General features: G+C 45.2%; 1 protein-coding gene across 1 annotated transcript; it reads left to right on the forward strand.

Annotated features, from left to right (window-relative positions):
• Positions 1-1,747: 1,747 nt before the first annotated feature.
• Positions 1,748-18,342, forward strand: LOC123738714 (uncharacterized; the record flags this gene model as incomplete). Its single annotated transcript, XM_045713475.1, has 2 exons — positions 1,748-1,949; positions 17,834-18,342. Coding segments are annotated over 2 exons (711 nt in total), but the record flags the coding sequence as incomplete, so codon positions are not given.
• Between the last annotated feature and the right edge of the window lie 8,893 nt (positions 18,343-27,235).

The raw sequence follows: 27,235 nt of genomic DNA on the forward strand, positions 1-27,235 counted from the left end.
GAGATGGAGGGAGGGAGGGAGGGAGGCTGCCAGAGATGGAGGGAGGGAGGGAGGCTGCCAGAGATGGAGGGAGGGAGGGAGGCTGCCAGAGAGGGAGGGAGGGAGGGAGAGAGGGAGGGAGGGAGGGAGGGAGGGAGGGAGGGAGGGAGGGAGGGAGGGAGGGAGGGAGGGAGGCTGCCAGAGATGGAGGGAGGGAGGGAGGGAGGCTGCCAGAGATGGAGGGATGGAGGGAGGGAGGGAGGGAGGGAGGGAGGGAGGGAGGGAGGGAGGGAGGGAGGGAGGGAGGGAGGGAGGCTGCCAGAGATGGAGGGAGGGGAGGGAGGCAGGGAGGGAGGGAGGCTGCCAGAGATGGAGGGAGGGAGGGAGGGAGGCTGCCAGAGATGGAGGGAGGGAGGGAGGGAGGGAGGGAGGGAGGGAGGGAGGGAGGGAGGGAGGGAGGGAGGGAGGGAGGGAGGGAGGCTGCCAGAGATGGAGGGAGGGAGGGAGGGAGGCTGGGAGGGAGGGAGGGAGGGAGGGAGGGAGGGAGGGAGGGAGGGAGGGAGGGAGGGAGGAGGGAGGGAGGAAGGAAGGAAGGAAGGAAGGAAGGAAGGAAGGAAGGAAGGAAGGAAGGAAGGGAGGTAGGTAGGTAGGTAGGGAGAGAGGGATGGATGGAGGGAGGGATGGAGGGAGGGAGGAAGGAAGGAAGGAAGGAAGGGAGGGAGGGAGGGAGGGAGGGAGGGAGGGAGGGAGGGAGGGAGGTAGGAAGGAAGGAAGGAAGGGAGGGAGGTAGGAAGGAAGGGAGGTAGGTAGGTAGGGAGAGAGGGATGGATGGAGGGAGGGATGGAGGCAGGGAGTGAGGGATGGATGGATGGAGGGACAGAGGAAGGCAGGGAGGGAGGGAGGTCTCATCTCCTTTCCTCTCATGTTGATTGGACTGAATGTTTCCTGCAGTGATCATCTGGGAATGGATGTAATTCATCCGTCTTGTCCATCATCTTTCTGAGTTTTCTGAGTTTTTACCGATCTGTAATCTGTTAGCATTACTTCAGTTCTCTCGCTTTTCTCTCTCTTTCTTTTTCTCTCTCTCGTTTTCTCTCCCTGCTATCTCTCTGTTGTAAAAATTGAAGAGGGAATTTAATGGGCAGCTAATTTGTCCGGTAGTAATTTTCCACAGAGCTAGCAGTGTGTGAGCAGAGATAGAGGGTAATGTAGAAATAGGTTTCCTGTTCCAGAATGACCCCTTCAGGGTTTCAATGGTTCTATTCTCACTCTGTGGAATTAGATACACTCTTCTCAAGGAAGAACAAAGTTGTGTGTGTGTGTGTGTGTGTGTGTGTGTGTGTGTGTGTGTGTGTGTGTGTGTGTGTGTGTGTGTGTGTGTGTGTGTGTGTGTGTGTGTGTGCGTGTGTGTTTGTCTGTGTCTGTGTGTGTGTTTCTTGTTGCCAGTTCAAAGTGTGGTATTTAACCTACACTCCCTCTTTCTCTCTCTTTCTATCTCCCTCTTTCTCTCTCTGTCTCTCTCACAGTCTCTCTCTCTATTCCCCTCTCTTTCTTCCTCTCCCTCTCTCTTCCTCTCTCTGTTTCTCTCTATCCCTCTCTCCCTCTATCTCTCTCTCTCTCCCCCTCTTTTCTCAGTGACCAGCTGAAGTGACTGTTGTATTTTCTCTAATCTGATGTTTTAATGACCTAATCCCAGATGTATACTCCCATTCTAACAGACCTCTCTACCTCCCCCTCCCTCTCTCTTCCCCTCTCTTTCTCCGTCCAGGCTACCCTGCGGAGGGTGACGTTCTCTGTGGTCCCGGGGCCTCAGGACGGTGGTTGCTATGACAGCGCTGCAGAGGACTCTGAGACCCCCAGCAGTAAGGGTTCATCTGGACCCCGTGTGGGGGCGCTGTCTCTCCCTGAGGAGGGGTACGAGAGGACCACACCTGAGGGAAGTGTAGGAGAGGAGGAACATGTGGAGAACGGTGAGGGAGAGGGAACACACACACACCTGAGACACACACACACAAACACTCACACACAGAGATACTGTGTGTACTCAAACGCAGTGTCACGGCTATAGAAAATGACATCTTACTAGGGTCAGGACGTGACAGTACCCCCCCCCAAAGGTGCAGACTCCGAATGCAACATAACAACATAACAACATAACAAAACAAAAGGGAGGGTAGGGAGGCCGTCTCAGGAGGTTCCTGACTGTAGGCCGTGTCAGGAGGTTCCGGACTGTAGACTGTCTCAGGAGGTTCCGGACCGTGACCGTCTCAGGAGGGTGTGAACTGTGGACCGTCATTGCAGGGTCCGAACTGTGGACCGTCATTGCAGGCTCCGTGCCATGGATCATCCCTACAGGTTCTGCGCCATGGATCATCACTGAAGGCTTCGCGCCATGGATCATCTCTACAGGCTCCGGGCCATGGATCAACCCCACAGGCTTCTTGCCATGGATCATCCCTACAGGCTTCTTGCCATGGATCATCTCTACAGGCTTCGGACCATAGAACGTTGCTGGAGGCTTCCTTCGTGGAGCTCGAATAGGTCTCACCGGACTAGGGAACGTCGCTGGGAGTTCTGGACTAGGGAACGTTGCTGGAGGCTCCGGACTGGAGAGCGTCGCCGGAGGCCAGGTGCGCAGAGCAGGCACAGGGTATACTGGGTCGTGGAGGTGCACTGGAGATCTGGAGCTTATGGCTGGCACAACCCGTCCTGGCTGGATACCCCCCGTAGCCCGACAAGCGCGAGGCGTTGTGACAGGTCGCACGGGTTTGTGTTGGCAAACTGGGGGTACCGTGCGTAGAGCTGGCGCAGGATAACCTGGGCCGAGAAGACGGACCAGAGACCAGGAACGCTGAGCAGGCATACCCCTTCCTGGCTGAATGCCAACTCTAGCACGGCACCTGTGAGGAGCTTGCACCGAGCGTACCGGGCTGTAGCTGCGCACTGGCGACACAGTGCGTATCTCAGTATAACATGGTGCTTGCTCGATCACTCGCCCCCCACAGTAAGCACGGGGAGTTGGCTCAGGTCTCCATCCTGACTCTGCCAATCTCCCCGTGTGCCCCCCCCCAAAAAAAAAATCTCACACTTGCCTCGCCATTGGTATCGTGCCTCCACCTGCTTCCCCGGCAGGCTGTTGTATCTCTCCAATACCTGCTCCCAAGTCCAGTCTATCCTTTCCTCCATCTCCTCCAGCAACCAGGATGCCATCTCCTCCCGGGCACGCTGCTTAATCCAGTCCTCCTGCCCACGCTGCTTGGTCATTTGATGGTGGGTTATTCTGTCACAGTTGTCTAAAGGAGCAGACCAAAGTGCAGCGTGGTTGTAGTTCCACATTTTATTTAATCTGTAACTTTGCAATGCATAAATAACTGAATATGACAACAAAAAAAAAACGTGACGTAGAGAGAAACAAACACTACTCAAAATATAATAACCCACAAAACCCAGGAAGAAAAACCCCTACTGAAATATGATCTCCAGTTAGAGACAATGAGGACCAGCTGCCTCCAATTGGAGATCAACCCAAAAATCCCAAAATAGAAATAGAAAAACTAGAACTTAAACATAGAAATAGAAAACATAGACAAAACACCCCCTGTCACGCCCTGACCTACTCTACATTAGAAAATTACATCTTACTAGGGTCAGGACATGACACGCAGACTCACACACTCCTACACAGAATGCACAAACATAATACTGCTCATAGAAAAATCAAACAGCGATATAACAACACACACACCTATACAACACAGACCTATAGAACAACACAAACACCTATAGAACAACACAAACACCTATAGAACAACACAGACCTATAGAACAACACACACACCTATAGAACAACACAAACACACCTATGGAACAACACAAACACCTATAGAACAACACACCTATGGAACAACACACCTGTAGAACAACACACCTATAGAACAACACAGCTATAGAACAACACACACACCTGTAGAACAACACACACACACCTATACAACACAGACCTATAGAACAACACAAACACCTATAGAACAACACAAACACCTATAGAACAACACAAACACCTATAGAACAACACACCTATGGAACAACACACCTGTAGAACAACACACCTATAGAACAACACACACACCTATACAACACAGACCTATAGAACAACACAGACCTATAGAACAACACACACACCTATAGAACAACACAAACACCTATAGAACAACACACCTATGGAACAACACACCTGTAGAACAACACACACACACCTATAGAACAACACACCTATAGAACAACACAGCTATAGAACAACACACCTATAGAACAACACAAACACCTATGGAACAACACACCTATAGAACAACACACCTATAGAACAACACAGCTATAGAACAACACACACACCTGTAGAACAACACACACACACCTATAGAACAACACACCTATAGAACAACACAGCTATAGAACAACACACCTATAGAACAACACAAACACCTATGGAACAACACAGCTATAGAACAATACAGCTATAGAACAACACACCTATAGAACAACACAGCTATAGAACAATACAGCTATAGAACAACACACCTATAGAACAACACAGCTATAGAACAATACACACAGCAATAGAACAACACAAACACCAATAGAACAACACACCTGTAGAACAACACACACACACCTATAGAACAACACACCTATAGAACAACACACCTATATAACAACACACCTATAGAACAACACACACACCTATAGAACAACACACCTATAGAACAACACACCTATATAACAACACACCTATAGAACAACACACCTATAGAACAATACACACAGCAATAGAACAACACACCTATAGAACAACACATCTATAGAACAACAAATGCACCTATAGAACAACACACACATATAGAACAACACACACACCTATAGAACAACACACACACACCTGCAGAACAACACACCTACAGAACAACACACACACCTATTGAACAAAACACACAGACATATAGAACAACACACACACCTATGGAACATCACACCTGTAGAACAACACACCTATAGAACAACAAACACACCTATAGGACAGCACACCTATAGAACAACACACCTATAGAACAACACACCTATAGAACAACACACCTATAGAACAACACACCTATAGAACAGCACACACACCTATAGAACATCACACCTATAGAAAAACACACACCTATAGAACAGCACACACACCTATAGAACAACACACACATCTATAGAACAACACACACACCTGTAGAACAACACACCTATAGAACAACACACCTATAGAACAACACACACACCTGTAGAACAACACACCTATAGAACAACACACCTATAGAACAACACACCTATAGAACAACACACCTATAGAACAACACACATATAGAACACACTCTCACCTATAGAACAACACACACATCTATAGAACAACACACTTATAGAACAACAAACACACCTATAGAACAGCACACACACCTATAGAACAACAAACACACCTATAGAACAGCACACACACCTATAGAACAACAAACACACCTGTAGAACAACACACCTATAGAACATCACACCTATAGAACATCACACCTATAGAACAACACACCTATAGAACAACACACCTATAGAACAACACACACACCTGTAGAACAACACACCTATAGAACAACACACCTATAGAACAACACACACACCTGTAGAACAACACACCTATAGAACAACACACCTATAGAACAACACACCTGTAGAACAACACACACACCTGTAGAACAACACACCTATAGAACAACACACCTATAGAACAACACACCTATAGAACAACACACACACCTGTAGAACAACACACACACCTGTAGAACAACACACCTATAGAACAACACACCTGTAGAACAACACACCTATAGAACAACACACCTATAGAACAACACACACCTGTAGAACAACACACCTATAGAACAACACACCTATAGAACAACACACACACCTGTAGAACAACACACATATAGAACAACACACACACCTGTAGAACAACACACCTATAGAACAACACACATACCTGTAGAACAACACACACACCTATAGAACAACACACCTGTAGAACAACACACCTGTAGAACAACACACACACCTGTAGAACAACACACCTATAGAACAACACACCTATAGAACAACACACACACCTGTAGAACAACACACCTGTAGAACAACACACCTATAGAACAACACACACACCTATAGAACAACACACCTATAGAACAACACACCTGTAGAACAACACACCTATAGAACAACACACCTATAGAACAACACACACACCTATAGAACAACACACACACCTGTAGAACAACACACCTATAGAACAACACACCTATAGAACAACACACACACCTATAGAACAACACACCTATAGAACAACACACTTGTAGAACAACACACCTATAGAACAACACACCTATAGAACAACACACACACCTGTAGAACAACACACACACCTGTAGAACAACACACCTATAGAACAACACACCTATAGAACAACACACACACCTGTAGAACAACACAGCTATAGAACAACACACCTATAGAACAACACACACACCTATAGAACAACACACACACCTGTAGAACAACACACCTATAGAACAACACACCTATAGAACAACACACACACCTATAGAACAACACACACACCTATAGAACAACACACACACCTGTAGAACAACACACACACCTGTAGAACAACACACCTGTAGAACAACACACCTATAGAACAACACACCTGTAGAACAACACACCTGTAGAACAACACACATATAGAACAACACACCTATAGAACAACACACACATCTATAGAACAACACACCTGTAGAACAACACACCTATAGAACAACACACCTATAGAACAACACACCTATATAACAACACACCTATAGAACAACACACCTATAGAACAATACACACAGCAATAGAACAACACACCTATAGAACAACACATCTATAGAACAACAAATGCACCTATAGAACAACACACACATATAGAACAACACACACACCTATAGAACAACACACACACACCTGCAGAACAACACACCTACAGAACAACACACACACCTATTGAACAAAACACACAGACATATAGAACAACACACACACCTATGGAACATCACACCTGTAGAACAACACACCTATAGAACAACAAACACACCTATAGGACAGCACACCTATAGAACAACACACCTATAGAACAACACACCTATAGAACAACACACCTATAGAACAACACACCTATAGAACAACACACCTATAGAACAGCACACACACCTATAGAACATCACACCTATAGAAAAACACACACCTATAGAACAGCACACACACCTATAGAACAACACACACATCTATAGAACAACACACACACCTGTAGAACAACACACCTATAGAACAACACACCTATAGAACAAACACACCTATAGAACAACACACCTATAGAACAACACACATATAGAACACACTCTCACCTATAGAACAACACACACATCTATAGAACAACACACTTATAGAACAACAAACACACCTATAGAACAGCACACACACCTATAGAACAACAAACACACCTATAGAACAGCACACACACCTATAGAACAACAAACACACCTGTAGAACAACACACCTATAGAACATCACACCTATAGAACATCACACCTATAGAACAACACACCTATAGAACAACACACCTATAGAACAACACACACACCTGTAGAACAACACACCTATAGAACAACACACCTATAGAACAACACACACACCTGTAGAACAACACACCTATAGAACAACACACCTATAGAACAACACACCTATAGAACAACACACCTGTAGAACAACACACACACCTGTAGAACAACACACCTATAGAACAACACACCTATAGAACAACACACACACCTGTAGAACAACACACACACCTGTAGAACAACACACCTATAGAACAACACACCTGTAGAACAACACACCTATAGAACAACACACCTATAGAACAACACACACCTGTAGAACAACACACCTATAGAACAACACACCTATAGAACAACACACACACCTGTAGAACAACACACATATAGAACAACACACACACCTGTAGAACAACACACCTATAGAACAACACACATACCTGTAGAACAACACACACACCTATAGAACAACACACCTGTAGAACAACACACCTGTAGAACAACACACACACCTGTAGAACAACACACCTATAGAACAACACACGCTATAGAACAACACACACACCTGTAGAACAACACACCTGTAGAACAACACACCTATAGAACAACACACACACCTATAGAACAACACACCTATAGAACAACACACCTGTAGAACAACACACCTATAGAACAACACACCTATAGAACAACACACACACCTATAGAACAACACACCTATAGAACAACACACCTATAGAACAACACACACACCTGTAGAACAACACACACACCTGTAGAACAACACACCTATAGAACAACACACCTATAGAACAACACACACACCTGTAGAACAACACAGCTATAGAACAACACACCTATAGAACAACACACACACCTATAGAACAACACACACACCTGTAGAACAACACACCTATAGAACAACACACCTATAGAACAACACACACACCTATAGAACAACACACACACCTATAGAACAACACACACACCTGTAGAACAACACACACACCTGTAGAACAACACACCTGTAGAACAACACACCTATAGAACAACACACCTGTAGAACAACACACCTGTAGAACAACACACATATAGAACAACACACCTATAGAACAACACACACATCTATAGAACAACACACCTGTAGAACAACACACCTATAGAACAACACACCTATAGAACAACACACCTATAGAACAACACACCTATATAACAACACACCTATAGAACAACACACCTATAGAACAATACACACAGCAATAGAACAACACACCTATAGAACAACACATCTATAGAACAACAAATGCACCTATAGAACAACACACACATATAGAACAACACACACACCTATAGAACAACACACACACACCTGCAGAACAACACACCTACAGAACAACACACACACCTATTGAACAAAACACACAGACATATAGAACAACACACACACCTATGGAACATCACACCTGTAGAACAACACACCTATAGAACAACAAACACACCTATAGGACAGCACACCTATAGAACAACACACCTATAGAACAACACACCTATAGAACAACACACCTATAGAACAACACACCTATAGAACAGCACACACACCTATAGAACATCACACCTATAGAAAAACACACACCTATAGAACAGCACACACACCTATAGAACAACACACACATCTATAGAACAACACACACACCTGTAGAACAACACACCTATAGAACAACACACCTATAGAACAACACACCTATAGAACAACACACCTATAGAACAACACACATATAGAACACACTCTCACCTATAGAACAACACACACATCTATAGAACAACACACTTATAGAACAACAAACACACCTATAGAACAGCACACACACCTATAGAACAACAAACACACCTATAGAACAGCACACACACCTATAGAACAACAAACACACCTGTAGAACAACACACCTATAGAACATCACACCTATAGAACATCACACCTATAGAACAACACACCTATAGAACAACACACCTATAGAACAACACACACACCTGTAGAACAACACACCTATAGAACAACACACCTATAGAACAACACACACACCTGTAGAACAACACACCTATAGAACAACACACCTATAGAACAACACACCTGTAGAACAACACACACACCTGTAGAACAACACACCTATAGAACAACACACCTATAGAACAACACACCTATAGAACAACACACACACCTGTAGAACAACACACACACCTGTAGAACAACACACCTATAGAACAACACACCTGTAGAACAACACACCTATAGAACAACACACCTATAGAACAACACACACCTGTAGAACAACACACCTATAGAACAACACACCTATAGAACAACACACACACCTGTAGAACAACACACATATAGAACAACACACACACCTGTAGAACAACACACCTATAGAACAACACACATACCTGTAGAACAACACACACACCTATAGAACAACACACCTGTAGAACAACACACCTGTAGAACAACACACACACCTGTAGAACAACACACCTATAGAACAACACACGCTATAGAACAACACACACACCTGTAGAACAACACACCTATAGAACAACACACACACCTATAGAACAACACACCTATAGAACAACACACCTGTAGAACAACACACCTATAGAACAACACACCTATAGAACAACACACACACCTATAGAACAACACACCTATAGAACAACACACCTATAGAACAACACACACACCTGTAGAACAACACACACACATGTAGAACAACACACCTATAGAACAACACACCTATAGAACAACACACACACCTGTAGAACAACACAGCTATAGAACAACACACCTATAGAACAACACACACACCTATAGAACAACACACACACCTGTAGAACAACACACCTATAGAACAACACACACACCTATAGAACAACACACACACCTATAGAACAACACACACACCTGTAGAACAACACACACACCTGTAGAACAACACACCTGTAGAACAACACACCTATAGAACAACACACCTGTAGAACAACACACCTGTAGAACAACACACCTATAGAACAACACACATATAGAACAACACACCTATAGAACAACACACACATCTATAGAACAACACACCTGTAGAACAACACACACATCTATAGAACAACACACCTGTAGAACAACACACACATCTATAGAACAACACATCTATAGAACAACACACACATCTATAGAACAACACACATCTATAGAACAACACACCTATAGAACAACACACACATTTTTAGAGCAACAACACAACCACAGTTTACAGGTCAACATACATGTCAACATACTACAAAGACATCAAAGAGAAAAACAAACTTATTCAATACACCGTAAACAGCCTAAACACCCTCAAACACCGTTAACACCCTCAACACCGTTAACACCCTCAACACCGTTAACACCCTCAACACCGTTAACACCCTCAACACCCTCAAACAGCCTAAACACCCTTAAACAACCTCAACCACCCTCAACGCCATCAATGCCCTCAACGCCCTCAACACCCTCAACGCCCTCAACGCCCTCAACCACCCTCAACGCCCTCAACACCCTCAACCACCCTCAACACCCTCAACGCCCTCAACACCCTCAACGCCCTCAACGCCCTCAACGCCCTCAAACAACCTCAACCACCGTTAACACCTTCAACACCTTCGAACACCCTCAACACCCTCAACACCCTCAACGCCCTCAACACCCTCAACCACCCTCAACACCCTCAACCACCCTCAACACCCTCAAACACCCTCAACACCCTCAACCACCCTCAACGCCATCAATGCCCTCAACACCCTCAACCACCCTCAACACCCTCAACGCCATCAATGCCCTCAACACCTTCGAACACCCTCAAACACCCTCAACCACCCTCAACACCCTCAACACCCTCAACACCCTCAACACCCTCAACACCTTCAACACCATCAAACACCCTTAAACACCGTAAACACACTCAACACCCTTAGTCATTTCTCAGGGTTCTGAGTACTATGAAACATGCTTTTTTGGTCTCTCTCTTTCTCTCCCCCTGTCTCTCTCTCTATTTTTCTGTCTACATCTTTATTTCTTTCTCTCTCTCTCTATCACTTTCTCTCTGAGGCCTTGACAGAGTCATCCATCGTTCTTTTCATGTTGGTTGTTTTTCTCATTTGGAAGCAAGAATGCTCCAATGCACATGTCTCTTTCTATCTCTCTCTTTCGCTCTCTCTCTCTCTCTCTGGCTGTGTTTTGTATTGTCTGTTGTGAGTCCCAATACCGCTTGACTTGGACACATTTTTAGAGAAGTCTGTAATGACCAAGCCTATGTGTGTTTGTTTAGATGAGGCTCTGTAGCCTCCTTTACAGAGAGCTCTGCAAACACTGCCAGCCAATCAGCAACCCAAATATGTCCTTTCAACCAGGACACAGTGCTGTAGCTCTCTCTCTCTGCGTCTCTCATGGTGACACAAAGGGGAATTTGAGGGGTGAAATTATTATTGGTTGGTGTTGGTTTTGGTATTGGTGTTAGTGTTAGTGTTGGTTTGGTGTTGGTTGTTGGTGTTGGTGTTGGTGTTGGTATTGGTGTTGGTATTGGTGTTGGTGTTGGTGTTGGTTTGGTGTTGGTTGTTGGTGTTGGTTTGGTGTTGGTGTTGGTATTGGTGTTGGTATTGGTGTTGGTGTTGGTGTTGGTATTGGTGTTAGTGTTGGTTTGGTGTTGGTTGTTGGTGTTGGTGTTGGTGTTGGTATTGGTATTGGTGTTGGTTTGGTGTTGGTGTTGGTGTTGATATTGGTGTTGGTGTTGGTGTTGGTGTTGGTGTTGGTATTGGTGTTAGTGTTGGTTTGGTGTTGGTTGTTGGTGTTGGTGTTGGTGTTGGTATAGGTGTTGGTATTGGTATTGGTGTTGGTTTGGTGTTGGTGTTGGTGTTGATATTGGTGTTGGTGTTGGTGTTGGTGTTGGTGTTGGTATTGGTGTTAGTGTTGGTTTGGTGTTGGTTGTTGGTGTTGGTGTTGGTGTTGGTATAGGTGTTGGTATTGGTATTGGTGTTGGTTTGGTGTTGATATTGGTGTTGGTTGTTGGTGTTGGTGTTGGTGTTGGTATAGGTGTTGGTATTGGTATTGGTGTTGGTTTGGTGTTGGTGTTGGTGTTGGTATTGGTGTTGGTATTGGTGTTGGTGTTGGTGTTGGTGTTGGTATTGGTGTTAGTGTTGGTTTGGTGTTGGTTGTTGGTGTTAGTGTTAGTGTTGGTGTTGATATTGGTATTGGTGTTGGTTGTTGGTGTTGGTGTTGGTGTTGGTATTGGTGTTGGTATTGGTGTTGGTATTGGTATTGGTGTTGGTGTGGTATTGGTGTTGGTATTGGTGTTGGTATTGGTGTTGGTGTTGGTGTTGGTGTTGGTATTGGTGTTGGTATTGGTGTTGGTATTGGTGTTGGTATTGGTATTGGTATTGGTGTTGGTGTTGGTGTTGGTTTGGTGTTGGTGTTGGTGTTGGTGTTGGTATTGGTGTTGGTATTGGTGTTGATATTGGTGTTGGTGTTGGTGTTGGTATTGGTGTTGGTATTGGTGTTGGTATAGGTGTTGGTGTTGGTGTTGGTGTTGGTATTGGTATTGGTATTGGTGTTGGTTTGGTATAGGTGTTGGTGTTGATATTGGTGTTGGTGTTGATATTGGTGTTGGTGTTGGTTGTTGGTATAGGTGTTGGTGTTGGTATTGGTGTTGGTATTGGTGTTGGTATTGGTGTTGGTATTGGTATTGGTGTTGGTATTGGTGTTGGTGTTGGTATTGGTGTTGGTGTTGGTGTTGGTATTGGTGTTGGTGTTGGTGTTGGTATTGGTGTTGGTATTGGTGTTGGTATTGGTGTTGGTGTGGTATTGGTGTTGGTATTGGTGTTGGTTTGGTGTTGGTATTGGTGTTGGTGTTGGTATTGGTGTTGGTGTGGTATTGGTGTTGGTGTTGGTATAGGTGTTGGTGTTGGTGTTGGTATTGGTGTTGGTGTTGGTATTGGTGTTGGTATTGGTGTTGGTATTGGTGTTGGTGTGGTATTGGTGTTGGTATTGGTGTTGGTTTGGTGTTGGTATTGGTGTTGGTGTTGGTGTTGGTATTGGTGTTGGTGTTGGTATTGGTGTTGGTGTTGGTGTTGGTGTTGGTTTGGTATAGGTGTTGGTATTGGTGTTGGTGTTGGTATAGGTGTTGGTTTGGTATTGGTGTTGGTTTGGTGTTGGTATTGGTGTTGGTTTGGTGTTGGTATTGGTGTTGGTGTTGGTATTGGTGTTGGTGTTGGTGTTGGTGTTGGTGTTGGTGTTGGTATTGGTGTTGGTGTTGGTATTGGTGTTGGTATTGGTGTTGGTGTTGGTATTGGTGTTGGTGTTGGTGTTGGTGTTGGTATTGGTGTTGGTGTTGGTATTGGTGTTGGTGTTGGTATTGGTGTTGGTATTGGTGTTGGTGTTGGTATTGGTGTTGGTATTGGTGTTGGTGTTGGTGTTGGTATTGGTGTTGGTGTTGGTATTGGTGTTGGTGTTGGTTTGGTGTTGGTATTGGTGTTGGTATTGGTGTTGGTGTTGGTGTTGGTATTGGTGTTGGTGTTGGTATTGGTGTTGGTATTGGTGTTGGTATTGGTGTTGGTGTTGGTATTGGTGTTGGTATAGGTGTTGGTTTGATATTGGTGTTGGTGTTGGTGTTGGTGTTGGTATTGGTGTTGGTATTGGTGTTGGTGTTGGTTTGGTGTTGGTATAGGTGTTGGTTTGGTGTTGGTATTGGTGTTGGTGTTGGTGTTGGTATTGATATTGGTGTTGGTGTTGGTATTGGTGTTGGTATTGGTGTTGGTGTTGGTTTGGTGTTGGTATAGGTGTTGGTTTGGTGTTGGTATTGGTGTTGGTGTTGGTATTGGTGTTGGTGTTGGTATTGGTGTTGGTATAGGTGTTGGTTTGATATTGGTTGGTGTTGGTGTTGGTATAGGTGTTGGTGTTGGTGTTGGTATTGGTGTTGGTTTGATATTGGTGTTGGTATTGGTATTGGTATTGGTGTTGGTATTGGTGTTGGTGTTGGTATTGGTGTTGGTGTTGGTATTGGTGTTGGTGTTGGTGTTGGTATTGGTGTTGGTATTGGTGTTGGTGTTGGTTTGGTGTTGGTGTTGGTGTTGGTGTTGGTGTTGGTGTTGGTATAGGTGTTGGTGTTGGTATTGGTATTGGTGTTGGTATAGGTGTTGGTGTTGGTATTGGTGTTGGTATTGGTGTTGGTGTTGGTTTGGTGTTGGTGTTGGTATTGGTGTTGGTATTGGTGTTGGTATAGGTGTTGGTGTTGGTATTGGTGTTGGTATTGGTGTTGGTATAGGTGTTGGTGTTGGTATTGGTGTTGGTATTGGTGTTGGTGTTGGTATTGGTGTTGGTATTGGTGTTGGTGTTGGTGTTGGTATTGGTGTTGGTGTTGGTGTTGGTGTTGGTTTGGTGTTGGTGTTGGTTTGGTGTTGGTGTTGGTGTTGGTGTTGGTTTGGTGTTGGTATTGGTGTTGGTATAGGTGTTGGTGTTGGTATTGGTGTTGGTATTGGTGTTGGTATAGGTGTTGGTGTTGGTATAGGTGTTGGTGTTGGTATTGGTGTTGGTATTGGTGTTGGTATTGGTGTTGGTATTGGTATAGGTGTTGGTGTTGGTATTGGTATTGGTGTTGGTGTTGGTGTTGGTGTTGGTATTGGTGTTGGTATTGGTGTTGGTATTGGTGTTGGTGTTGGTATTGGTGTTGGTATTGGTATTGGTGTTGGTGTTGGTGTTGGTATTGGTGTTGGTATAGGTGTTGGTATTGGTGTTGGTGTTGGTGTTGGTGTTGGTATTGGTGTTGGTGTTGGTGTTGGTGTTGGTATTGGTGTTGGTATTGGTGTTGGTATTGGTGTTGGTGTTGGTATTGGTGTTGGTATTGGTATTGGTGTTGGTATTGGTGTTGGTGTTGGTGTTGGTATTGGTGTTGGTGTTGGTATTGGTGTTGGTATTGGTATTGGTGTTGGTATTGGTATTGGTGTTGGTATTGGTATTGGTGTTGGTATTGGTGTTGGTATTGGTGTTGGTGTTGGTATTGGTATTGGTGTTGGTATTGGTATTGGTGTTGGTATTGGTATTGGTGTTGGTATTGGTGTTGGTATTGGTGTTGGTATTGGTGTTGGTATTGGTATAGGTGTTGGTGTTGGTGTTGGTATTGGTATTGGTGTTGGTATTGGTGTTGGTATTGGTGTTGGTGTTGGTATTGGTATTGGTGTTGGTATTGGTATTGGTGTTGGTATTGGTATTGGTGTTGGTATTGGTGTTGGTATTGGTGTTGGTATTGGTGTTGGTATTGGTATAGGTGTTGGTGTTGGTGTTGGTATTGGTATTGGTGTTGGTATTGGTGTTGGTATTGGTGTTGGTGTTGGTATTGGTATTGGTGTTGGTATTGGTATTGGTGTTGGTATTGGTATTGGTGTTGGTATTGGTGTTGGTATTGGTGTTGGTATTGGTGTTGGTATTGGTATAGGTGTTGGTGTTGGTATTGGTATTGGTGTTGGTTTGGTGTTGGTATTGGTGTTGGTGTTTCTTTGTGTGGTGTTAAGACTCTACGTTTTCCAGAACTTCTATCTACTAACAAAACATCCCTTCTAATTGACAGTGTTTAATGTAGATATAAATCTATATTTTTATTTATGTTTAATTTCGGGTCAAATGGTAATTAAACCGTGTTTGATTTGATACATGTTTTAATATTTTTTTGTGGACGTAAACTAGGTTTCCGATTGGACATAGAGGTACATTTGTGGAACTCATTTCACTTATAAATCCACTCTGAAAACTCTTGGAAAAGTCATGTAATAACTTAGAAGCTTCTATTCAGGAAATTACATTTCAGCTTCCATATGAATGTTAATAAGAGGGGAAAAGTACAATGACGGTGATGATGGGATCATGACCTATGACCGTTGACCTGTGACCTATGACCTATGACCAGTCTACAGAGATTAGTCTGACCTACTAAATTAACTGACCTTAATACATTACCACTTTACTGTCCTCAGGTCAGTCTACAGAGATTAGTCTGACCTACTCATTTAACTGACCTTACTACATTACCACTTTACTGTCCTCAGGTCAGTCTACAGAGATTAGTCTGACTTACTCATTTAACTGACCTCAGAACAGTCTACAGTGATTAGTCTGACCTACTCATTTTAAATGTGTCCCTCCATGCACTTCACATATCTAGAGATCCCTTTAAATAAGTCTAGATGCATTCATTTCCTGTAGGCATAATCCTCTCACATATGACATGTAGAGATCCCTTTAAATATTATTTAGAGACACCTTTAAATAAATAAATCTGTCTGCTGTAGGCATAATCCTCTCACATATGACATCAGTCCTTAACAGATTGACCTTTGACATTTGAACCTTTGACCTTTTGGGGCTGTTGGAACTTGTTATTATATTTTAGGAAATGCTTTGAATCCCTTGAATGCAGTCAGTATTTTTCTATTCAATTATATACACTATACACTCTTTTATATATCTAGTATGTAAGTATCTCTGTCTGTCTGTTTGTCTGTCTGTCTCTCTGTCTCTCTGCCTCTCTCTCTCTGTCTCTCTGCCTCTCTCTCTCTGTGTCTCTGTCTCTCTGTCTGTGTCTCTCTGTCTCTCTCTGTCTCTCTCTCTGTCTGTCTCTCTGTCTGTCTTTCGGTCTCTCTCTCTCTCAAAAGCAATGGTAAATTGTTGAATATTACCAGATGTATTCAACCCAGTATAATCTGTAATTTCTAAACCCATATTTACAGATTATCTCCTTCTAACCCCTCCCTTCCCATTGTAGATGCCACACAGCTATGAGTCTAGACATCTTTGAGTCTATATTATATTTTAACAGTAGTTCTCCCTCTCTCAGCGACCTGTGGTTGTTGCTGTGTATTATTACCAGTATGATGACAGTGTTATGCTTCACCACCAATAGATTTCCCATATGTTTTAAATACCATATTTACATACTTTCTCTCTCCACTTAACTGTAGATGCCAGACAGCTAAAATATGTTTGATTGATTCTGTAATATATTCTAACAATATATCTCTCTCTCCTCCCTCCCTCCATCCTTCTCTTTCTCCAGATGCCAGACAGCTCCCAGACGTAGCCCTGACAGGGAAGTGCACTAGGGAGTGTGATGAGTTTGGACACTCCGACACTTGTTGGATGCCCGCCGCTGTCCGCCCGTCGCCTCGGCAACACCAGCGCCAGCGCCACGTCAGCGAGCCGCCCCGCCTGTCCACCTTCGCCTCCCCTGGCAACGACAACAACAATAACCATGACGACGATGATGAGGAAGATAGTGACAGCGAGAGCGCCGGCAGCGCCGGGAGTTCCGAACCGGGCGTAGTCAGCGTGGGAGTCGGCGGAGGAGGTCAGAGGTTACCGTTAGCCAATGGGGATCCTCTCGGCAGCCTGGTGGGCAGAGACAGGATGAATCGGAACATGGGCGACCACAACCGGAACCTACTCAACCGCAAGATGACGTCAGCGTCGTACGACACGTTCAGCTCCGCCGGGTTCGGGAGACGCCATCACGAGGAGGATAGGGGGGTCAGGGCAGGGTCAACCCTCCGGAGGTTATACCATTAACGAGGACCGGGGACTACAAGACCACGTCATGCCTCACGCTCTCCCGTAGAGAGGTCTACCTGTAAGAGCAGGATGGATGGATCAGTCCACTGCTGCTGCACCCCTTTGCTGATGGAATGGAACATTCCATCCCTGTTTGTTCTGGTGAAATGGAACAGTCCACTACTAGACATTGGAATGAAATGGTCCATTTCTGTTGTAGTTTTTTTGTTGAGAACTTTGACCAGCTGTGAATAATAACAATAATAACAATAATAACAACACCTAAAGAAGAGAGGACCGCTCAGTGGGTTTGGGTTTGTTTTGGAGACAAGACACCACACAACTACAAAACCACAAAAGGACACTAGGACCTTAAACTCCAAGAAGAAACGACTATAAGGTGTGAATAAAAAAGATAAATGGTGTTAATTAACTGAACGCCCCCCCAAAAAAACAAAATACGATTTAATGGAATCTGAACTTTTGGATGCTGAATACATCCTATTAATGTGGATGGTGAGGAGGGAGATGGATCCATGGATCACCTTGGGAAAAAGAGAGAGCAGTTCTGCTCTGGAGTCACGTACTGACTTCATCTAATCTAAACTCTGGGTAGAAGTTTTTCTCCAAAACAGATCTAGGATCAGTTTACTCTTCCCTGAATCGTAACCTGAAGTATTACAAGGAGCAACACAATGCTGAACTTAGATCAGTGTCAAGTGTTAACTTCTTTCTTCTCTTTTTTTTATACTCTTTAAAGTTAATCAGATGCATGTCTAACCTCCCACCAACAGGGGAGCTGTGGGGAGATGGGAGAGAGATGGAGGAACTGGGCCTGACGCCATACACGCCTCAGGACCAATGGGAACACTCGCTGAGGTGTATGTGACCAATAAAATTTCATTTAAAGACTTATGATCGGACAGATCTGAATCTGACTAATCGGCGAACCCGATGATGGGACGCCATGGAGGTTTAACCAATCAAACGATAGGACCAATGAGCTGTCGTTGTAAAAGGAATTTTAATGGATTTCATGCTCATCAATCAAATGTGATTTAAACCTAATCCACCAATCATCATATGGCATTATTGACAAGTAGCATCGAGATATTAACCAACCATACAACGAGGATTATCAGAATCTAACCAATCACGGACAATATATTTTCAGTAACAACCAATCGGATTCTTTGGCAAGGACAAGGACTTAGGAAAAGATAACTGATTGAAAAAAACATCAGGTATTTTTGAAACAAAAAAAAGACTTGGAGGGATGCAAACAAGTACAATGTGACGTTTTTACAGATATGAGCTAGAATCACTGGGAATACAAGGTCCGTACCAGTATCAGCGCCAACGGATTCCAGCGTTTTCTAATGAAAAATGACACTTTTTCTGTCTTTCTGCCTTCTCTTGCTGAGACTAGGGAAGCTAAGTTCTGGGAACATTCCCAAAATTCCAAGGTTTTTCAGAAATCCTGGTTGGAGGATTACGGATTTCCTACCTATTCCGAGGAGTCTTTTTATCGGGATTTCTGGGAAAAAAAACTGTGGATTTTGGGAACGTTAGCAGAAATGTGCAACCGTAGTGGAGACTGTACATATGTGTGGTTTAGACTGGCGGTGTTACAGCACTGTCATCCATTCATTAAGGCCATTACAGAGTACTCTACCGTGCTGAAGACCAGTCACTTCATTCATTATGTATATCAGTATCCTCCCTCTCTCACACACACAGTATAGTGAAACACACACACACACACACACTCAGTGAAACCATACCCACACGACACAGACGTGTGACGTGCACACACACACACACACGCATACACTGTAGCTATACAAAATCAACCCAAAATGCAGAAGGATACACATGCCCACACTCACACACACACACACATAATGTACCTACATGCATTTAACCATACTTTAACATATAACATGTTGCCTCTGAAAACGAGCTTTTTGCCTGCTCCCCCCCCCCTCTTCAACCCCCTTTATGTCAACATGTATTTAAATAAGTATTCATCTTTCAACACATTAAAGGGATGTTTTGGTCTATATAGCGGCTTTACATTAAAGGGATGTTTAAACTATTCCTCTAACAGTACGTAGTAACTCATAGAACAAACCAAAAGGTTCGGGACAAAAAAAAGAACTCGAACTCTTCTTCTGCATGAAATAAAAACAGCTAAACGCTAATTTGATATTTTTTGGGGGAAAACCAGACGCCTTCTTTTTGGAGATATTATGCATCTCTGAAAACATGATGTATGTTTCTATGTGTGTGTTTGTATGTGAGGGAGAAGGATAGAAGGAGAGAGGGAGAGAGAGCATCAGTGTGTGAAGTCATCACGAGGAGAGGAAGAGAGAGAAACCTTCATCCCTCTGTGAAGTTATATGCTGTAGCAATTTGAGAGAAAATGAGAAACTCCTCACGTTGACGGGATGCGTGGAAGGACGGTAGAGTCCAGGGGCTACACCTTAATAGTCTAAAGTAGCATCCTCTCCTTGTCTCCTTTCTAAAAGGAAGCCAGGAGCTACACCTTAATAGTCTAAAGTAGAATCCTCTCCTTGTCTCCTTTCTAAAAGGAAGCCAGGAGCTACACCTTAACAGTCTAAAGTAGAATCCTCTCCTTGTCTCCTTTCTAAAAGGAAGCCAGGAGCTACACCTTAATAGTCTAAAGTAGAATCCTCTCCTTGTCTCCTTTCTAAAAGGAAGCCAGGAGCTACACCTTAACAGTCTAAAGAAAGATCACGCACCATATAATCAGTGACTTTAACTTCAGTTACACACTAACCAACTCTCAGGTAAGACTTGACACAATGTGTACAGTACGTCATTTGTAAAGCAAGCCGCTAGGTTTCTACATGAAAACAAAACCATGAATTCTCCCTTAGAATTAGAATTGAGTTCTAATTCAATCCCTTAGAATTCGATTTAGAATTGAGTTCTAATTCAATCCCCCAGAATGTGAGTTAGAATTGAGTTGTTGTTCTATGGTGCCCCTATCTCTCTCTCCACTCTTCTCTATGGTGTCACTGACCTTCTCAACCCTTCCTCCCTCTAACCTCTTGTCTCCCAACCTGCTGTCTCTGAAGCTCTGTGATTGGTGGACTGGACTCAGCGGTGCGCTGATGTGACAATGGACGGAAGTTCTGTGTGGGTTCTAGTTCCAGAAGGTTGGGTTCCAATCCGGAATGCTCGAAGGGGATTGGTCTGTCTATGCCATAATCCTACAGGGTTTTCTAGCTCACCTTGAGCCACTGATATCTAGTACATACTATGTAGTAACCATGACCACACGGTCCCTGGATATATGGAAATCATGGAGCTGGATTCCATCCCACAGGGTCGGGGTCTGGATTCAGGAGCTGAGTTAACCCTAACGGACCAGGAGAACTTTGCTACAAGAGACTCTGAAAACAATGATTTGTGTTTATTACAAGACAGATCTTTTCTTCCGGGAAGTCAAACTGCTGTTTTAATGCAGAGTCTCGTACAGACATCCTACCCTACTACCATACTACCCTACCTTTCCTTCCCGGCCTAACACGGACCTATAGGAACAGTGTACATGAATCTGTGTCTGCGTCCGGTATGGCACCCTATTCCCTATAGAAGCCATATAGGGGGTCAGTCGTCAAAAGTTGGCTGAAGTCGTGAAGTGTGCAGGGATTAGGGTTCCATTTGGGAGGCTGGCACAGTGTGGGAGTATGTGTGTTTTATATACTGCACGTTTAAAGACAATTTAAATCACTTCTTCTTAGCCCTGTTATGTGGGCCTGGAGAGAGAGAGGACAGGGTGATAACAGGCTTGTTGAGAGAGAGAGGACAGGGTGATAACAGGCCTGGAGAGAGAGGACAGGGTGTAACAGGCCTGGATAGAGAGGACAGGGTGATAACAGGCCTGGAGAGAGAGAGGACAGGGTGTAACAGGCCTGGAGAGAGAGAGGACAGGGTGATAACAGGCTTGTTGAGAGAGAGAGGACAGGGTGATAACAGGCCTGGAGAGAGAGAGGACAGGGTGATAACAGGCCAGGAGAGAGAGAGGACAGGGTGATAACAGGCTTGTTGAGAGAGAGGACAGGGTGATAACAGGCTTGTTGAGAGAGAGGACAGGGTGATAACAGGCCTGGAGAGAGAGGACAGGGTGATAACAGGCCTGGATAGAGAGAGGACAGGGTGATAACAGGCCAGGAGAGAGAGAGGACAGGGTGATAACAGGCCAGGAGAGAGAGAGGACAGGGTGATAACAGGCTTGTTGAGAGAGAGGACAGGGTGATAACAGGCCTGGAGAGAGAGGACAGGGTGATAACAGGCCTGGATAGAGAGAGGACAGGGTGATAACAGGCCTGGATAGAGAGAGGACAGGGTGATAACAGGCCTGGAGAGAGAGGACAGGGTGATAACAGGCTTGTTGAGAGAGAGAGGACAGGGTGATAACAGGCCTGGAGAGAGAGAGAGGACAGGGTGATAACAGGCCTGGAGAGAGAGGACAGGGTGATAACAGGCTTGTTGAGAGAGAGGACAGGGTGATAACAGGCCTGGAGAGAGAGGACAGGGTGATAACAGGCCAGGAGAGAGAGAGGACAGGGTGATAACAGGCCTGGAGAGAGAGAGGACAGGGTGATAACAGGCCTGGATAGAGAGAGGACAGGGTGATAACAGGCCTGGATAGAGAGAGGACGGGGTGATAACAGGCTTGTTGAGAGAGAGGACAGGGTGATAACAGGCCTGGAGAGAGAGAGGACAGGGTGATAACAGGCCTGGATAGAGAGAGGACAGGGTGATAACAGGCCTGGAGAGAGAGAGGACAGGGTGATAACAGGCTTGTTGAGAGAGAGGACAGGGTGATAACAGGCCTGGAGAGAGAGAGGACAGGGTGATAACAGGCCTGGAGAGAGAGAGGACAGGGTGATAACAGGCCTGGAGAGAGAGAGGACAGGGTGATAACAGGCCTGGAGAGAGAGAGGACGGTGATAACAGGCCTGGATAGAGAGGACAGGGTGATAACAGGCCTGGAGAGGGAGAGGACAGGGGTGATAACAGGCTTGTTGAGAGAGGACAGGGTGATAACAGGCCAGGAGAGAGAGAGGGCAGGGTGATAACAGGCCAGGAGAGAGAGAGAGGACAGGGTGATAACAGGCCAGGAGAGAGAGAGGACAGGGTGATAACAGGCCTGGAGAGAGAGAGGACAGGGTGATAACAGGCCTGGAGAGAGAGAGGACGGTGATAACAGGCCTGGAGAGAGAGAGGACAGGGGTGATAACAGGCCTGGAGAGAGAGAGGACAGGGTGATAACAGGCCTGGAGAGAGAGAGGACAGGGTGATAACAGGCCTGGATAGAGAGAGGACAGGGTGATAACAGGCCTGGAGAGAGAGAGGACAGGGTGATAACAGGCCTGGAGAGAGAGAGGACAGGGTGATAACAGGCCTGGAGAGAGAGGACAGGGTGATAACAGGCCTGGAGAGAGAGGACAGGGTGATAACAGGCCAGGAGAGAGAGAGGACAGGGTGATAACAGGCCTGGAGAGAGAGAGGACAGGGTGATAACAGGCCTGGAGAGAGAGGACAGGGTGATAACAGGCTTGTTGAGAGAGGACAGGGTGATAACAGGCCAGGAGAGAGAGAGGACAGGGTGATAACAGGCCTGGAGAGAGAGAGGACAGGGTGATAACAGGCCTGGAGAGAGAGAGGACAGGGTGATAACAGGCCTGGAGAGAGAGAGGACAGGGTGATAACAGGCTTGTTGAGAGAGGACAGGGTGATAACAGGCCTGGAGAGAGAGAGAGGACAGGGTGATAACAGGCCTGGAGAGAGAGAGAGGACAGGGTGATAACAGGCCTGGAGAGAGAGAGGACAGGGTGATAACAGGCCTGGAGAGAGAGGACAGGGTGATAACAGGCCTGGAGAGAGAGAGGACAGGGTGATAACAGGCCTGGAGAGAGAGGACAGGGTGATAACAGGCCTGGAGAGAGAGAGGACAGGGTGATAACAGGCCTGGAGAGAGAGAGGACAGGGTGATAACAGGCTTGTTGATTGAGGACAGGGTGATAACAAGGTTAATGACGTCTTAAAGAGATATTTGCATTCACCTGTTTAGGACTTTATTTTTGAAAGGTGACACCTCGTTGTGCATCCTAAATGGCACCCTATATAGTGCACTACTTTTGACCAGTGTCGCCCAAGTAGTGCACTATATAGGGAATATAGTGCACTACTGCCTTTTGAACTCCTGATTGGTCGATTACCTAATAGCCATCTATAGAACCGTAAGAACTACCCAGTAGAAGCCAGGAACCCGTAGAACACGCAGAACAGCGAACAATGTTCACAACAGACAAAAAGGCATGTTTTACCTGTTTCAATTTTGCATTAAAAGAAAAAAAACCTTTTTTTCCTCTTGATTTTCTCTTTTTTTATTTATCTGTTGCTGCTCTATTATTAACTGGTATTCATTAATTATTCAACTAAATGCATTTGCTAATGATTACGAGGAAGAGGTGTGCTTCCAGAAATGGTACCCTATTCCTTATACAGTATGGAGGACAATAGAGGGCCCTGGTCAACAGTAGTGGACTATAGAGGGCCCTGGTCAACAGTAGTTCACTATAGAGGGCCCTGGTCAACAGTAGTGGACTATAGAGGGCCCTGGTCAACAGTAGTGGACTATAGAGGGCCCTGGTCAACAGTAGTGGACTATAGAGGGCCCTGGTCAACAGTAGTGGACTATAGAGGGCCCTGGTCAACAGTAGTTCACTATAGAGGGCCCTGGTCAACAGTAGTGGACTATAGAGGGCCCTGGTCAACAGTAGTTCACTATAGAGGGCCCTGGTCAACAGTAGTGGACTATAGAGGGCCCTGGTCAACAGTACTGGACTATAGAGGGCCCTGGTCAACAGTAGTGGACTATAGAGGGCCCTGGTCAACAGTAGTGGACTATAGAGGGCCCTGGTCAACAGTAGTGGACTATAGAGGGCCCTGGTCAACAGTAGTGGACTATAGAGGGCCCTGGTCAACAGTAGTGGACTATAGAGGGCCCTGGTCAACAGTAGTGGACTATAGAGGGCCCTGGTCAACAGTAGTGGACTATAGAGGGCCCTGGTCAACAGTACTGGACTATAGAGGGCCCTGGTCAACAGTAGTTCACTATAGAGGGCCCTGGTCAACAGTAGTGGACTATAGAGGGCCCTGGTCAACAGTAGTGGACTATAGAGGGCCCTGGTCAACAGTAGTGGACTATAGAGGGCCCTGGTCAACAGTAGTGGACTATAGAGGGCCCTGGTCAACAGTAGTGGACTATAGAGGGCCCTGGTCAACAGTAGTTCACTATAGAGGGCCCTGGTCAACAGTAGTGGACTATAGAGGGCCCTGGTCAACAGTAGTTCACTATAGAGGGCCCTGGTCAACAGTAGTGGACTATAGAGGGCCCTGGTCAACAGTAGTGGACTATAGAGGGCCCTGGTCAACAGTGGTGGACTATAGAGGGCCCTGGTCAACAGTGGTGGACTATAGAGGGCCCTGGTCAACAGTACTGGACTATAGAGGGCCCTGGTCAACAGTAGTGGACTATAGAGGGCCCTGGTCAACAGTAGTGGACTATAGAGGGCCCTGGTCAACAGTACTGGACTATAGAGGGCCCTGGTCAACAGTAGTGGACTATAGAGGGCCCTGGTCAACAGTGGTGGACTATAGAGGGCCCTGGTCAACAGTAGTGGACTATAGAGGGCCCTGGTCAACAGTACTGGACTATAGAGGGCCCTGGTCAACAGTAGTGGACTATAGAGGGCCCTGGTCAACAGTAGTGGACTATAGAGGGCCCTGGTCAACAGTACTGGACTATAGAGGGCCCTGGTCAACAGTAGTTCACTATAGAGGGCCCTGGTCAACAGTAGTGGACTATAGAGGGCCCTGGTCAACAGTAGTGGACTATAGAGGGCCCTGGTCAACAGTAGTGGACTATAGAGGGCCCTGGTCAACAGTAGTGGACTATAGAGGGCCCTGGTCAACAGTAGTGGACTATAGAGGGCCCTGGTCAACAGTAGTTCACTATAGAGGGAAAAGGGTCCCATTTCAGTCACAGCCGAGGAGTTGATGTTACAGAACGGTTTGATGATGATGATGATGATGATGATGATGATGTGTGTAAAAGTTTGACTTTGACATTAAAAGCTCCTTGAAACATCTTAAAGTTGAATTTTTAATTTATACTCAGGCTCGGGATTCAATCCAAGGTGCGTTATAGAGCAGCACATTGCATTTGACTTTTAATTTACACTTGAGCCAACATTCACAGTGTTTACCATGAAGGCGATATCCTTGAACATTGGGGAAAATGCCTTTTAAAGGCTCATTGTAGTATGTCCAGTACTCTGCTCCATAACGTGCCTCAGATTGAGACGTGGCCTTGGGCATGACATTTCTAACATGCTAATATCTAGTACATTGATGTTTTTGGATTGAGTCGTGGCCTTGGGCATGACATTTAACACATGCTAATATCTGGTACATTGATGTTTTTGGTTTGAAAATGCTAAACCTAGCAAGACAAAGGAGATGATTGTGGACTACAGGAAAAAGAGGACCGAGCACGCCCCCCATTCTCATCTACGGGGCTGCAGTGGAGCAGGCTGAGAGCTTCAAGTTCCTTGGTGTCCACGTCACCAACAAACTAATATGGTCCAAGCACACCAAGACAGTTACATTTACATTTTACATTTTAGTCATTTAGCAGACGCTCTTATCCAGAGCGACTTACAGTAGTGAATACATACATTTCATACAATTTTTTTTTTTTTGCGTACTGGTCCCCCGTGGGAATCGAACCCACAACCCTGGCGTTGCAAACACCATGCTCTACCAACTGAGCCACACGGGACTATAGAGATGTATTCTCATCGGCAGA

The sequence above is a fragment of the Salmo salar genome, unplaced genomic scaffold (assembly GCF_905237065.1).
Source record: "Salmo salar unplaced genomic scaffold, Ssal_v3.1, whole genome shotgun sequence".
Taxonomy (NCBI): domain Eukaryota; kingdom Metazoa; phylum Chordata; class Actinopteri; order Salmoniformes; family Salmonidae; genus Salmo; species Salmo salar.